At 47.6% G+C, this 14,973-nt stretch overlaps 1 protein-coding gene across 1 annotated transcript; it reads right to left on the reverse strand.

Moving 5' to 3' along the window:
* Positions 1-1,914: 1,914 nt before the first annotated feature.
* TMEM54 (transmembrane protein 54) lies at positions 1,915-13,768 on the reverse strand. The gene is made up of 6 exons (XM_033157566.1): positions 13,443-13,768; positions 6,460-6,653; positions 5,619-5,678; positions 4,601-4,789; positions 4,034-4,168; positions 1,915-2,075 (listed from the first exon to the last, which is right to left on the reverse strand). The coding sequence occupies exons 1-6, from the start codon at positions 13,453-13,455 to the stop codon at positions 1,983-1,985; spliced, it is 684 nt and encodes a 227-aa protein (XP_033013457.1). The 5' UTR covers positions 13,456-13,768; the 3' UTR covers positions 1,915-1,982.
* Between the last annotated feature and the right edge of the window lie 1,205 nt (positions 13,769-14,973).

Below are 14,973 nucleotides of genomic sequence, written 5' to 3' on the forward strand. Positions count from 1 at the left end.
ACAACCCATGGGTGTGTGTGCTTTGCAAAGGAATAAATGGGAAACCTGGAACCAGGCAATCAAAAGCTGTTCCTTTGCATACATGTGCCTAGTGAACACCCGCCCACATTTCTGCTTCTATGGAGTTGGGCTTTTATTTCTGCTCTTGGGGAGGGCAAGCAGGGAGCAATGATTACCAAGAGCTGAAAGTTACAGATAGGTAGCCGTGTTGGTCTGCCATAGTCAAAATAAAATTAAAAAATTCCTTCCAGTAGTGGGGTTCTCAGGGTGTGGCTGCAGGAGACACCGTGGGGAGGGCCTCATGCAGCAGGTATGGCGTGCCCAGATGAACCCCAGCCTACCCAGGAGAACTGTTGCACTAATGAATCAGTCTGCTCCTCCCACACCACTCACCCCAATGGTCTTCCAGCTCTGGAATGCCTTTTTGTTAACCCACCCATCTCTAGAAGCATAGAGCATGCCCAGACAACAGCTTTAGACTCCACCCGCCACATGTGCACTGAAGTCCATTCTTCCCTGCCCTGCTATTTCAGTGAGTATTTGCAATTGGTGGGGAGGGGGCTCAGTGGACATGGGCTTAGAACTTTAGCAGTAGGTTGGGGGGGGGACTGTGTTCCTGCATGCGTGGCAAGCAGGATTAACTGGGTGAGGATATGTGAAGGCATCCCAGTCAAATACAGTGAATGGTACAGCCCACACAACTGTTTCTGAAATGGAGGGTGTCATCACAAGCAAGATGTGATGGAATGTTTTATGCTGTTCTGCATGGATGGATAATAGGGAGCTAAAATTGGGGTTGGCATTCAGAGGGGTCCTGAGAGATGGTGCCCTTTGCAATTGACCCCAAGGCTGGAGAAGAAGCAGAAGGAGCTGTGAGGCAAGAGGAAATGGCCAGTGGGGCAGAAGGGGGTGAGGTTTGGCACCGTTTGCCATGGCCTCTGCCAACCTGGTACACTCCAGATGTTTTGGACTACAACTCCCATCAGCTCCAGCCTCATGCAACCATATGATGCTGAGGCTGATGGAAGTTATAATCCAAAACATAGAGGGAACAAGGTTGGCAGAGACCAATGTACAACTTGTTTAGCCGATTAATTAGCTGTTTCTTAACCTGTCAATGGTTAAATTAATGCATTAAATTTAAATTTCCCAGTCTTCAATGCAGATGGCCCTTCTAACATACTGAAGGCAGTGTCAGTTTAATTTACAATATAACAAATGCTACCACGCCTTCTTAGAAGGAAAAGGCCGTCTTCCATAGATCCGTTTTCTTTGCCTTCTAAATTAATGCAAAATAGCATCCAAGAATCGCAGTCCCTCCAGTCAAAATTTGTCGTCCCCCCCCCCGATTAGTCCAAGGAAGCATTCGTTGATCAATGCCATCCCACCCACCACCCTCCTTCTTCAAAGAGGGCTGTTTGCTCACGACAGAGCCCAGGCCCCTTTTCTACCTCAGAAATGGCTGAGAGTATTGCCACCCCTCCGCTCTGGAGAAGAACCCAGCTCCGCCCCATTGCAGAAGTGGAAGCATCAGTCCTTCATCCATCCATCACAGGAGTGCATGCAGGAAGCGGGAGGGGGAAGGGAACCACAGGCTTTGTTTGTTTTTAATAGCTTCAAAAATAAAAGATTTTTTTTGTGTTAGTGCAACGGCTCGCAGAGTCATTTCAGATGCTCACGGGAGCCACGTGGGCCCAGCAGCTCCCTTCGTTCTGGAGGAGAGGAGCGCTTGGGGTCGATTTTTTCAGCACAAAGCACCAGAGTGCTAATCAGAGCAGTAAAAGGTTTGGGCCTCGAGGGAGCCCAGTTGCTAAGCTTTGGGCCTCGCCCACTGCAGAGAGGAAGCACGAGGGGCCACGTCCATGCAGCAGACTGGAGCGAGACTGGACCGCGAAGCAAAGGAAGCCGCCAGATGGCACTGCAAGAGTCGGTGGTGCTTCCACAAGAGCAGCCACAATCTGGGCAGCGGCAACAACTGGCCTCTAGAGCCGCGCCGTCTCCATGTGGTCCAACCTCAGGAGATTGTGGCCCTCGCAGCTCTCTCTGGTCTCAGGCATGACAATCTGCAGGGAGACCTATAAATCAAAGAGGCCAGAATTAACAACAGTCCAAGTGCGGCAAAGCCACTTTGAGGTCATTTTAGCTGTTTCTCAGAATTAACGTGTTGCTGTTTTTTAACCACACAAGGGAAATCTCATGGAAAGCGACTGCTCACCGAGGAGGTAAATACTCAAGCTTGTCACATGAGGGAACAGTCATCACATGGCAAACTGGGCAAGGGGGCAGGAGGAGTTCATCCGATCAGGAAGCTCACTTGTCATGACACGTTACCAGTTGTTCCCGGGATTGGGGGGGGCAGTTTGTAGATAACAGACATCTAGATCACTGGACCACATTCCTTTGATTAAAACTTTAATGAGAGTTTGGAACAGATCCCATTGGCATTCATCAGAGTAAATATGGCAGCTAGGTCACCACAGATGCCTGTGATGTCCCGCTGTCTCATATTCAAACAGCTCTTCTGGGCTGAGTTGAACGTGCTTCTTTTTCTGCCACAGTTTCCCCATGCAAAAAGAGATTTTAAGCCCTTTGCCTTGATTACAGGGCAAGACTCGCTCAGGACACCACCTCCAGAATGATAGGGATACTTCTGCAAGATCTTGCACAAACTCGGGACAGCACTGCAAGAGCATCCCCCCCCCCCGCCCCTGCAGCAAGATCAAAAGCTTAAAAATACTCTGCCATTCTTGCATTTCACTTGTGGGACTTCAGCCAGCCGACCTTCAACCATGTGTGGTTGAAATAATGCAATTTAAATGTGCATAAGATGCAGTTGTGCTATATCAGTTGCTGGGAATCACAGCAGTCAGGTGCTGCTTTGTGGGGGGCCCAGAAGAGGCAGGATGGGCCCCCTTTGGCCAGGTCCAGCAGCCAGGCTCTTATGTGCCAAATCAGGTCACAGTGTCACTGTCAGGGTGGTGTATATGGAGCTGGCACACAGACACACTGATGCACAAATTAAAGGTTCTGTTATTGGCAGGTATATTGCAAATTGGGTAACGCCAGAATTAACAAGATGCAAATTTACCAATGAGTTGCAAATTGCTAATTATTTGACACTGGCCAAATTATTCAGAGGCGGTTCAAAGGCCCCAGAGGGCTTGAATTTGAATATTTGACAAGATTCTGACAGGCGTAATTGGATCCAGGAGTTTCAGGGTCCCAGCTGCATCAGAGGAGAAGGCCAGCGTTAAGAGCCTCGGCTGCCCTGCAGAATTGCTTTCAGTTTGCAGAGTAAAGGCTCTGCAGACCATTTGCCTACCATCTGAAGCTGCCACCATTAACTCTGTGCCCTCCAGATGTTCTGGATAGCAGCTTATCATCAGCCTTAGCCAGCACAGCCACCGTCACTGGGGTTGATGGGGAGCTGTAGTCCAAAACATCTGGAAGGCATCCAAGCTGGCAAAGGCCAATGTGAAGAATGGAAGCAGGCAACTGACATAACCAGAGGGGCTGGTAGACTCCTAGCAGCCAACGAGGCCAATGGGTTAGGGTTAGAATTGGTGGGGCCCAGCAAACCCTGGAAGGCCACAGATGCTCCCTGCATTGTGGCATTTATTCGCTTATTCATTGCATTTATTATACTGCCTTTCTGCCAAGGCACCCTGGGAGGTTAAAAGGGTTAAAACAAACGATATTACATGTAAAGTTGGGTGGGGAAGGGGACAGTCCGGCTAGAGCAGTCCCCAATATTATCTTCACCTGCCTCCCTCAGTCTCAGATCTTAGATCCTGCCTCTAATTTATTTGCTTTATTACACAGGTGGGGCACTTCTGGCCCTCCAGATGCTACTGGGCTGTCATCAGCCATTGGGGGTTGTAATCCAGCAACATCTGGAGGTGCAAGGAGCTACGTATCAGAATTTGGGAGTGGTGGCAGAGTGGGGGAAATGGCGCAGCAAACCTTTCTGCAAAGTACATGATAAAAGGAGACAAGAACCTGAATTAGGAGGGTGGTGCAAGGAGATTCATACCTTCTTCTTGCGTGTCCGCCTGCGACACAGCCTCAGATTCAGGAGCACAAGGGTGATCAGGAAGCATCGAATGCTGAAGATGATCTCCACGGCATCCAGGAAGAAGGATATGGCCCAAAGGACCAAAGCAGAGCTCTGTGGGGAGGAAAGAGGGCAGGGGGGGGCTTCAAATTTTTGGAGTCAAAACCCAATGCCTCATAGAACCATGAAGGCAGGACCTATGGATCACCTAAAGCAGCATTTGCAATCAACCCATGCAATCCAGGGCCAGAGCATATCACAATCCCAGATGGGGCGACAAGGAAATGCAAGAGTTTACCCAGCTAAATTCTTGCATTAGCTGAATGAGTGTGCATGGACTCTAGAGACTTCTGCAAACTGCAAAGGATACTCGGCAGGAAAAAGGAACAGCGTTAAAGGGTCCTCAGAGGTTCGGAACTAAACCATGCTAGAACCCTAACCCTACACTAGAAGTCTTTTATAATCGTGCCCCCCTCCATCTAAGCAAATCTCCCATTGCCTCTTCCAAGAGCTCCCTCATGGCAGGAGCCCACTTGGCAGACTTACGTAGACCCGGGTGGGGTCGAAAGGGCACTCGTGTGCAATCTGGATGATCTCCACGTTGGCAAAGGTGCAACGAGCCAGGAGGGATCGCCCGTTGTTGATGAATGTGAAGATGATAGCGATGGCCAGCCCCACTGAGCAGAACAGCGAGAGGAGGGCACTGCTGATGCTGAGGGAGAAAACGGCCCATCTCTGCAATGGAGAGAACACAGTGGTGGGCCTGCTAGTCAAATAGGCCAGGCACACATAGCTTGCTGCAGCAGGGAGCAAGGGGTCCAAATCCCACCAAAGTGACCATGGGAAAGGACACTCTAAGGTCGGGGTGCATCATCTGAGAACTAAGCACAGAGCTCAGGTTTCTTGGACACCCACAATCTCCCAGGAACATGCAAAGTGTTTCTTTCACTGTGGTATCTGGTATCCATTCATTCATTTATATATTTCTAAAGATTTGTGGACAGCTTAATCACCACTCTCTCAAAGCCAAATTGAGATGCCAGGCATTAAACGTGGCACACCTCAAAACTTGCAGCCCGGCTTCTATGCCCGTCCCCTCCCCAAGGCAAGCATCCCCACACAGAAGAAATTGGCACAGCCACCATCCCAGAAAGTGGGTCGTCGCCCCCCCCCCCCGCTCCTGGAGCAGCCCCAGGAAGGAGTCAAATAGATTACAAGGTAGCAATGTGGAAAGCAATTGTTCTTGGGTGGGGCTCTTTGCTCTCCCCCCCCCCCCGGTGTTTCTTGAGCTGCAGCCAGTGGGGATATTTTACAACTTCTGAAGCTATCAAACTTTCCATGCCATCATCTCATATCCTGGGTGGGGCAGGCAGCTGGGTGGGGCAGGCAGATAGGAGAGTACATAGCTGGGGGTGGGTCTCATGAAAAAGAGGGTCCCCTGCCTGAAGGTCAAGCCTTTGATAAACAGCTGGGTGTAACTAAGAGCCTTGAAGGGCTCCTCCACTCGGAAACATGACCCGCCTCTTAATGGAGATACCTCTGCTCCAAGAGAGGGGTTTCTTACCAGTGATTTCCGGGATACATATCTGGAGAGCACAATTGCTGCTATTCCACAGGAGATTGTCTGCAAAGGGGTGACAGATGACAGGAAATAACACACCGCAAAGAGTTTTACAAGGTTACAAGCTGGGCTGTACGTGTGGGAAGCCAAATCCCCAAAATCCAAATGGTGCATTCAAGGGGCCATATGTGCAGATAAAGCACATTTGAGAACTTTGCACCATCTATTTGCACGTGAGGGACTAAAGAAGAGGGCAAAAAAGAGTGCCCCCCCAATTTTGGCTCTGGCTATTCCCACAGTAGACCAGAAGCCCCCAACCTCACACAGAACACACATCATTTCCCCCACCATAAGAGTGAATAGCAACCATTTACAGTGGTGCCCCGCTAGAAGAATGCCTCGCTAGACGAAAAAATCGCTAGATGAACGGCATTCGCTAGCGGAAGGCTGCCCTGCAAGACGAAAAAGTCAATGGGGCTGCCTCGCAAGACGATTTTTTTTTTTTAGCAAAAACTAGCGGTTTGCATTGGTGCTTCGCAAGACGAAAAAATCGCTCTACGAAGACACTCGCAGAACGAATTATTTTCATCTAGCGAGGCACCACTGTACTTGTATGGAAGCCAGAAAAGGGGTTGACTCAACTACACCATTGGGGGCAGACTACACTGCAAGATACTACTACTACAACTTTTAATTGCTCTCTGCCAACCATATCCCAAACTAGACCACATTTACTTCATCTCCTAGAACTTCAAGGGCACCCTCTCTGCCTTTGCAGAGTTGGCCCTGAGAAGGTACATCAGTCTTCCCTCCTACAGCAAAGACCCTGCAAGAAAAGGCGTACCAAGATGGCAGAGATCACGGTCACAATGTTGGAGATGGCATACTGCAGGGAAATGGTGTCATGTGGGTTGGCAATGTGCCGCAACACCGTCCCATGGACCAGAGCACTGGTGATGAAGTTTAGGTGGCCAATGACTATCAGGATGAGTCCTGTTTTCATCAAGAGCTTCTGGGTGCTGCTGGAATCAAGGTGACCTGAAAGAGAGGAAGGCGAGGTCTTTCTTCCAGGACTGAGTCTGGCTCACAAACCACTGTTTCACCTGGACCCAGAGCAGGGCATGTTGCAAAGTAAAACAAAGCCAAAGGAAAATTATTATTTATTTCACCCTTATTGCCCTGCCCTTCCTCCCATTGGGAGCACAATAAAAACAAGCTAGTTAGAAATTTAAAAAAATCTCCCCCTTTCCATGCCAGGCATCATGTCTCCTTCCCCTTACTTACCCTTTCTCTAAACCGGGGGTTAGCAAACTTTTTACGCAGGGGGCCAGTCCACTGTCCCTCAGAGCTTGTTGAGGGCCGGACTATATATATATTTTTTAAAAAACCAAATTCCTATGCACACTGCGAAGGGGGCAAGTAGTCCTCCCCCCCTCCCCACACACCCCAGCCGCCTTCTCGGTTTGCCGCCTGCCTCATTCACCAAAGGGCTGCTGGTGGTGGCACAAAACGGGCTTCCTCCCCACCTAGAGAAAGAAGACGTTGTACTTACCTCCCCAGGGGCTGCCACCACCACCACCGCTGCTGCTTCTCATGAAGTGGGTAGGCAGAGCGAGCTCATCCATTCCGCTCTCTGGCTCACAGGAGCACCAGGGCGGTGGTGGTGGCGGCAACGGCAACGGGAGGAAGAGGCCAAGCGGCGGTGGCTCTGCCAGTCAAACCAGGTGCGGCGTTTGATTAGCAGAGCCACCACCACTCGGCCTCTTCCTCCCGTCACCAAAGCCGGGAGTCTCAGTTTCGCGGTAGGTTCTGGCTTTGTGGCGCAGGCCGGATTTATGAGCCTGGGGGGCCGCATCCGGCCCTCAGGCCTTAGTTTGCCAACCCCTGCTCCAAACCTTAGTTTAGAAAGTTCAGGTCCCAAACATCATAATCTTCCCGCATAGGGAGGGGGATTTCTTTCAGCTGCTTGATGGCTGCCTTTGTTGCCCTTTTCTGACCTTCCCCAATTCTACAGTATCCCTTTTGAAAGGTCACATGGAGGATGCCAAGTGTGGCTGTGCCACAGATTTGTATAAAAGAATCACGTGAGTTGATATAACGTGGCAGTTTTATGCTGATCCTTTCCTAAGAACCCCTAGAATGGAACTTCCCTTCCACACACCCCACCGCCAGGCTTCCATGTGCTACAACATTTCCACCAAGTTTCCCCTAAGTGATCCCAAGAGCTTGTTCCTGCTCAGTCACTGCCAGCTTAGACCTCCGAATAAGGTGTATATATATATGTGAAACTAGGTGTCTCTAAAGCCCACCACTTTCTTCCTCTCCTTTCTGTGCGACGTTGTCATCTGCAGGAGGGCCAGAGCAATTGACAGTTTCTCTTTGCTCTGGCAAACAAGGCTTTCAAGTTTTATAATCAACTTATTTTATTAAACCCTGTCCTTCCAAAGGAGCTCAGGGTGGCAAACACTTCAGCAATAAAAAAAATACTTTTAAAAATAAATAAAAACATTTAAATGAAGCTGAATGTTGGAAGATTCAGGACAGATAAAAGACAGCCTTTCTTCATGCAGCTCATAATTAAACCATGGAACTTTCTCCCACAGGAGGCACCCACTTGGATGGTTATAAAAGAGGATTAGATAAATTCACGGAGGAGAGGTTCTCTCCATGGCTGTGCTCTGCCTCCACAGTCAGCAGCATTATGCCTCTGAATATCAACTGCTGGAAACCACAGGAGAGGAGTGTTGCTGTTGCTCTCAGGTTCTGCTTGTGGACTTCCTATTGAGGATCTGGTCGGCCACTGTGAGAACAGGATGCTGGACTAGATGGGCCATTGGCCTGATCCAGCAGGCTCTTCTTACGTTTTTGTCTTTTAAGCACAAACTGCTTAAAACATCTAAAACAATACTAAAAAAAAAAAATCCAAACAAAATTTAAGGGCAGATGTGACAAAATCATCTGGTCTGGACATGTCCTCTGAAACTGGAGTTTTCAGCAGGCATCTAGAGGAGCACAGGAATGGCACTTCCCTAATGTCAATATTTGACTTGTTAGTCACAAAAAACAGGGTAGTTCTCTAGGCAACCTACAATCAAGTTTTAAAATTACAAAATTGTTTTAAAATGGCCATGAAAATTTAACAAATCAATATATTAAACATGGAAACATCGCCAACCTTCACAAGAAAACAAAGAGGTTTGTGAGAGCTTAGCATAGTGGAAGTCAAGAGAGTGAGGAGACTAACCAAGTAGAGGCTGGGTACTTCTTCCCTTTTCTTTGATGGGGTTACAACTTCATGCCCAGCATGAAATGTTTGCATTTCCACTTAAATGCTAAATGCTCCATTTAAGTTGCTGAAGGTCTTTTGCTAAAGCTCAAGGTGTTTACCAGTCAGAAGCAAGCACCCCTGAGCTTAAGGGAGTTTACTCCCAGGAAACCATACACAGCATTGCAGACTAGCTATAGAGAATAAAATAGCTAAAACCATGGATCAACACAGTTGCTGCCTACACTCCTTGGTGTGGGTGTGTGACTGCAGGAGGCTGTCATGATGAGCTCCTGCTCATGTAATGGAGTGGTACAGCCCAGCAACCCAATGCCATGGACTGGTGGACAATAGTGGGTCACCCTAATCCAGATTCTGATCTGCCTTTCGTGGGAACTAGACGTGCAGGCAAGCAGATTTTTCTTAAAGGTGACAAGGCAAACCACACACACAAGTTCAATGCACAGGGCTCAGGATTCCTCAAACTGTGGGCCTTGGGCCACTTTCAGGTGGGCCTCGGCACCACAGCCTGTGCAGGACCTGCTCACTTGCCTGCTGGACCAAAGCCAGCCTCTCCTGCTGTGTAAGGGCCATCCCTGGGAGACAGAGAAGTTCAAAGGGGAAGAAGAAAGGAAGGCCTCCTTCCTTTGAAAGGGTCAGAGGTGCTGAAGGAAACTAGAAAGTGAGATAAAAGCTTAAGATTGAAAATGCTATTATCATACAAATTTTCAGAGCACTTCACAGCTTAAAGCCAACCAAGTGGGGTCCAGGACAAAAGCAGAATAAAACACAAGCTTTGGAAACAATAAAATCATTTCAACAACTTCCAAAACCAGCAAAACAATTTTATCCAATATAAAAAATGATAATCCATAAATGGTTGGGGGAAAGCCTTCCTAAATAACAAGGTATTCAGTTGGTGCCTAAACATCAACACGCCAGGCGCTTGCCGGATTTCAGCTGGTCATTTATTCCAGAGAGCTGGAACTCAGACACTAAGAGTCCTGTTTCTAGTACAGGCTAAATGCAACTCTGGGGCAAATGGCACTCTCATCTGAGAAACACAGTTGCTGGGCAGCAATATAGTGGGCGAGGAGGAAATAGATAGAAATAGAGAGACTGGAAATAGAAAGAAAAGAGGTAAGAGGGGAAAGCTGTTATCAGAGGAAGAAACACATATAAAAGATCAAGGGAAGAAAGGCACTGGCAGAGAGGTTTTTTTGGGGGGGTAGGGATAAGGCACATGCTGAGTGCGATAGGAAAATGAGTAAAAAATACTTTTACTAGTGTGGCAGACACAAGGGCTGCAGAGCTTTCCTGGTGGTGGCCCCATGCTTGTGGCCCCACCTTCCTACAGAAACTACGAAAGGCCCTTTCAACACACACATTCAAAACAAGCCATGAGGGCCATTTTGTTCCCTTCTGCCTTTGTTTGACAACATTTTAATGCCAGTGATTCCGATTCCTATGTTTCTAACCCCTCTCCAAAGTATTTTAATTGTATCTCCTTTAGTTGCATATCACCTTGGGAGGTCAAAGCCCTAAGTGATGGAATATAAATAAATACTTTAAATAAAGAGCTAAAACATTGCAGATTTGGTAGGCTCCTGATTTACAATGCCTATGCTGTGTTTCAGCTGGAGTTACCACAGACACATACAATATCTCCTGAAAATCAAGATGAAAACAGGACAATTGGAGGGCAAACCATCTTCTTTTAAAGTATTCCAGGGAAGAAGGATCTTGCTTGCTCTGACTGACAGTCCTGACAGCTGCTTCCAGTCAATGTAGACAGTACTAAGCAAGATGGACCAAGAGCCTGAGTCAGTACTAGACAGGTTCCTTTGTCATGTTCTTATAGCTCAGTCGGTAAAGCCTGAAACTCTTAATCTCTGGGTCGTGAGTTCAAGCCCCACATTGGACAAAACATTCCCGCATTGCATGGGGTTGGACTAGATGAGCCTCAAAATCCCTTCCAACTCTATAAATCTATTATTCCTACTGGGGAGCCTGGGGTCCTGCAGATAATATTAGATTCCAGCTCCTATCAGCATGGCCAGGGATGATGGGTGTTGTAGTCCAACAACTTCTGTAGAGCTACAGATTCCCTAGCCCTGGGCTACATGGACCAAAGGTCTGATGCAGGAGGCTACTGAATGGCTACATCTTGGACCGACTCTCTGGTGACACCATGCTAACTCCCAGAAGCCTCAGCCAGGCAGATGGAAGCTTCTGGCAAAACAGTTTTTTAAAAATTCCTGTAAGACTATAGAACAGGTTTTAGGGGGCCCACCTTTTGCTGATTTATCACACCATTTGCTTTCTTATGGTGACTTTGTACTTTCATTCTATGTTTGGAGAAAGACAGGATAGAAATGAGACTATAAATCAAGATACACAATGCACTACCATATGCAAAGATATACAAATTGTACCGAAAAATTACACCTTTTCTATTTCCAGCCCCACTGCATCTTTGCCCATTAACAGCAACCATTTATCTTGCCAGATTGCTGGTGTAGTGCCCAATATACAGAATGATATACATTTCATTTACTGGAAAATGCTGGATATGGGGAGGGAGGGAGCAGCACAAAAGGTTAACAGTTACAGGAGTCAATGGTTAGGAAGGCAAGTTAACCTAACTCAGATGCAGGAACAAGCTTGGAATCATTCTCAATATTTCCCTGTGGTGCTTATCTGCACCTATATAATATTTGCACTGTGTGTATACTTTATTGCTCTTTGGACTAGGGCATAGGGAAGGTCTCTCAGAGGCGTAACTGTAAGCTAGGACAATGTTGTTCAATTTTGGGTGCCCAGACACTGCTGGACTCCCATCAGCCCCAGCCCCCGAAGCCAATGGGATGATATGAGTTGGCGTTGAACAATATCTGGGAATCTAAGGTTGAAAAACCACTGGGCAGGGCTGTCAGGTGGCAGCTGGGTTTCCCCAGCCAAAGCCTGACAAAAGGCACAACTTCCAGATCTCTAGACTTGTCAGGCGTTCCAGGCCTCAGGATCAACACTTCCCTTCCAGAAACGGCTGAAGGGAAGGAATCTCAGCTGCTGGCTGTTCATGGGGCAAGCTCCTCTTTACCACAACTGTGTTGCAGAACAGAAAGATGCAGAGCCACCTTCCACGGATCAAGGCAGAGAGGCAGAGACAGAGAGAAGAGGTGGGGAGACAGAGACACCTTTTCAGAGGGAAAACTTCACACCATTGGATCAAGGGTTTAGGAAGAGAACATTCAGGCATGTTGACTCAAGCACCATAAGGAAGTCCCAGCAAGGTGGCATTTCCTTTGGAAAACAAGTCTGTGTCTTTAAAGATTAACCACTCGTTAAACAGCAAACAGCAATCAAGGTCATCTTCCTGCCAGAGCATCCCAAAGTCTACGGGCTACAAGTAGGGTTTTTGGGTGGGGGGGAGGGAGGAGAAGGTAAGATTGCAAAAGACATTCAGCATGCTAGTGGTTTAGACTCTCGTTTCTGCTCTTGCAGGTCAGTGTGGTAACCGGTGGGGGCAGGTACTTCTCAAGAATATGTTCTGCAAATCATCTTTGTAGACAGGTGATTTCCCAGGGCGCACAGTCTTCCTCCCTGTTTTCTTCACTTGTCAACATTCCACTTAAGCACCTTAGGGACAGGTGCCTGCCTTTTGGGGTAGGGGAAATTATGAAAATTTGTAAAGTCCCATGTGTGCTGATGGTTCTAACTAAAGCTGTTTTTAAAGAACAAAAACCACCAAGAGCTGAGTAAGAAAATAGGAGTTCCATTTTTATTCTACTAGTCAGTCTTAGGCAAATCACTTTCTCAAACACGGTGCCTTGACTTCATATACTACATGATTCCCCCCCCCCATGTTATATATATAAATAAAACCATATACCCATCATGCAGTTTGAGACGTGTGTGCTTCGGCACACACGTACACACGTGTATCCAATCTAAATCTTAATTCTTGTTCCAACACCCTTGGAATGTCAGGTGCCAAAATTAGGACTAGTAATTCAAGATTTAAACTTGAGTAAACATTCAAACCACAGCAGGGAGGCATTCTGGCGCATGTACACAATCCAAATCAATTCCATTGCATACACAAGGATGACAATCCTGGCGCTTATTTGTAAAACGAGGGACTGGAGCTCAACCCTATTTAGAAGTTGCCCTTCCCCGCCCCCCTCTATGCCCCCTTAAAACCTAGATTATGTGGGGCTGGAGAGCTGCAGTAAACCTGTGTTGCAGGGAATGTTTTGCATGGGTTGAAAGTTGCTTAACATTGTCAACTGTTCTGGAAAGAAATAACGAAATAATAGCCATACCTTTGCCTTTAACCCTGCTGCACTAATAGGAGCTGTAGTCCACTAGCCAGAGGGTGGCCAGGTTGGCTGCCACTGAAGATGCTGAGCCAAACCTCTTAAGCTGTGTTTGGTTGCATCCCGGGACACTTGACACTGTTGCAAGGAAGCCTGAAGGTACTGACACCTTTCTAGGGAAGGGAAGTGCCAAGGGTCTGCCCTGCCCCGCTTGCCTTTGACTTTGGAGAGGGGCCAACTCACCCAGCCGACACATCTTTGCAGTTTGGGATCAGGCCATCAAAATACATCTGAGTTAAAGTCCTCTGTTCTCGTGGTCTCTGCAGAGCACCTGGGAGCTGGCCTTGTTGCAGCTGCAGCTGCCTTGGCACTTCTTGACCATCCACCTATTTCGCGCTTCTTCTGGTGCCGCCTGCCTCTCAGCATCAACCCTCCTCCTCCTCCTCCAGCCCTTCTACTGCAATTTGAAATCAGCTCTTCCTGTTTGACCAGCTCTCCGGGCTCTAGAACAAAGGGCCAAACTCCACCTTCTCCTTCCCGCAGGAAATGTGATTCACCTCCCAAACCCCACCCACTCTGGAGTTCCTTGCTCCAGCCTTCCTGACTTGCTCCCCAGGTATGTCAGCTTGACTTAACATGCTCAGCTTGACTCCAGTGGCCCGTCTGATCTAAACTTCCCACCCTGCCCCACTGCATGCTTTTCACTGCAAGAGTTTTGGTATTTATTTCTCTTCCTCCCACCTGCAAAACATTTGAGACAGAAAACATGGCTTTGAAAAGCTCGTGTGCATTCCAAAATAGAATCAGGAGTGTCATTCCAGAGCAGTAACTTGAATATCTTTTGATCAGCCCTGCATTTCAAGGTGCCCAAACTTGCAATTCCGGATGTCACAAATTCAAAGGCAGCAGAGTCAGGTGCACAACAATCTTCCTGCATGTCTATTCTTAGGGCCATTGGCTTCTTGGATTCACTTTGCTATAGTGCCACCACCTTTTGCCAGACAAAAATTACACACACAGCAATTTGTAGTTCTTATAGTAGACTACGCAGCCAGCGCTGCTCTCACAGAAGCCACTTGGTCCCATCCCTCACACACTCTGGGAAGCTGGATGGACCACAATGCCCACCTTCCAACCTCCAGAAATGCTTTAGAGTCAGAATTTATTTGTGAGGATTCAGGCAATTTGGTTATTGTAGCACCTTGCACATTTCGTTTTCTGCATGTTCTGATTGCCCCCTCCCCCCATTTCACACATATATATGCAACTGTGCTTAGAGGAAACTGCGTATTTACTGCTCTTTCCCTTTGTTTGTTGTAAAACATTTGAAAACAATATCTTTTAAAAGTTAATATGTTTACCAAGAGATACAGGAAGGGTGAGGAGCAAGCAGGTGCACAAGCATCTGCTGCTCTTCTAAGGCAACGTGAGCCATACCACCAACAGCAAGTGTGCTCTGGTAGTTTCCTAAGGCTGGCTGGCTGGCTATCTATCTAATTTTATATCACCCTCCATCTGAAGATCTCAGGGCACTTCACAGCATAAAAATGCAATATAAAAATACAAAATACATAATAAAAACAAAAACAACCCAATACCTCCTCCCCCCAAAACCCCCCACATTTAAAGGCATATAGTATGTTTATCAGTCAAAGGCCTGGTTGAAGACTTCTCTTTGCCAGCCAATTGGCTCCCAGTACATTTCCGAGCACAATTCAAAGTGTTGGTTCTGACCTTTAAAGCCCTAAACAGCCTCGGCCCAGTATACCAGGCA

The sequence above is a fragment of the Lacerta agilis genome, chromosome 8 (assembly GCF_009819535.1).
Source record: "Lacerta agilis isolate rLacAgi1 chromosome 8, rLacAgi1.pri, whole genome shotgun sequence".
NCBI lineage: Eukaryota > Metazoa > Chordata > Lepidosauria > Squamata > Lacertidae > Lacerta > Lacerta agilis.

Coding starts and splice junctions, on each gene's coding strand:
- TMEM54 (XM_033157566.1), bottom strand. Junction 4,790..5,618: donor ATGTATCCCGGAAATCACTG/GTAAGAAACCCC, acceptor TCTCCATTGCAG/AGATGGGCCGTTTTCTCCCT. Junction 2,076..4,033: donor GGCGGACACGCAAGAAGAAG/GTATGAATCTCC, acceptor TTTGATTTATAG/GTCTCCCTGCAGATTGTCAT.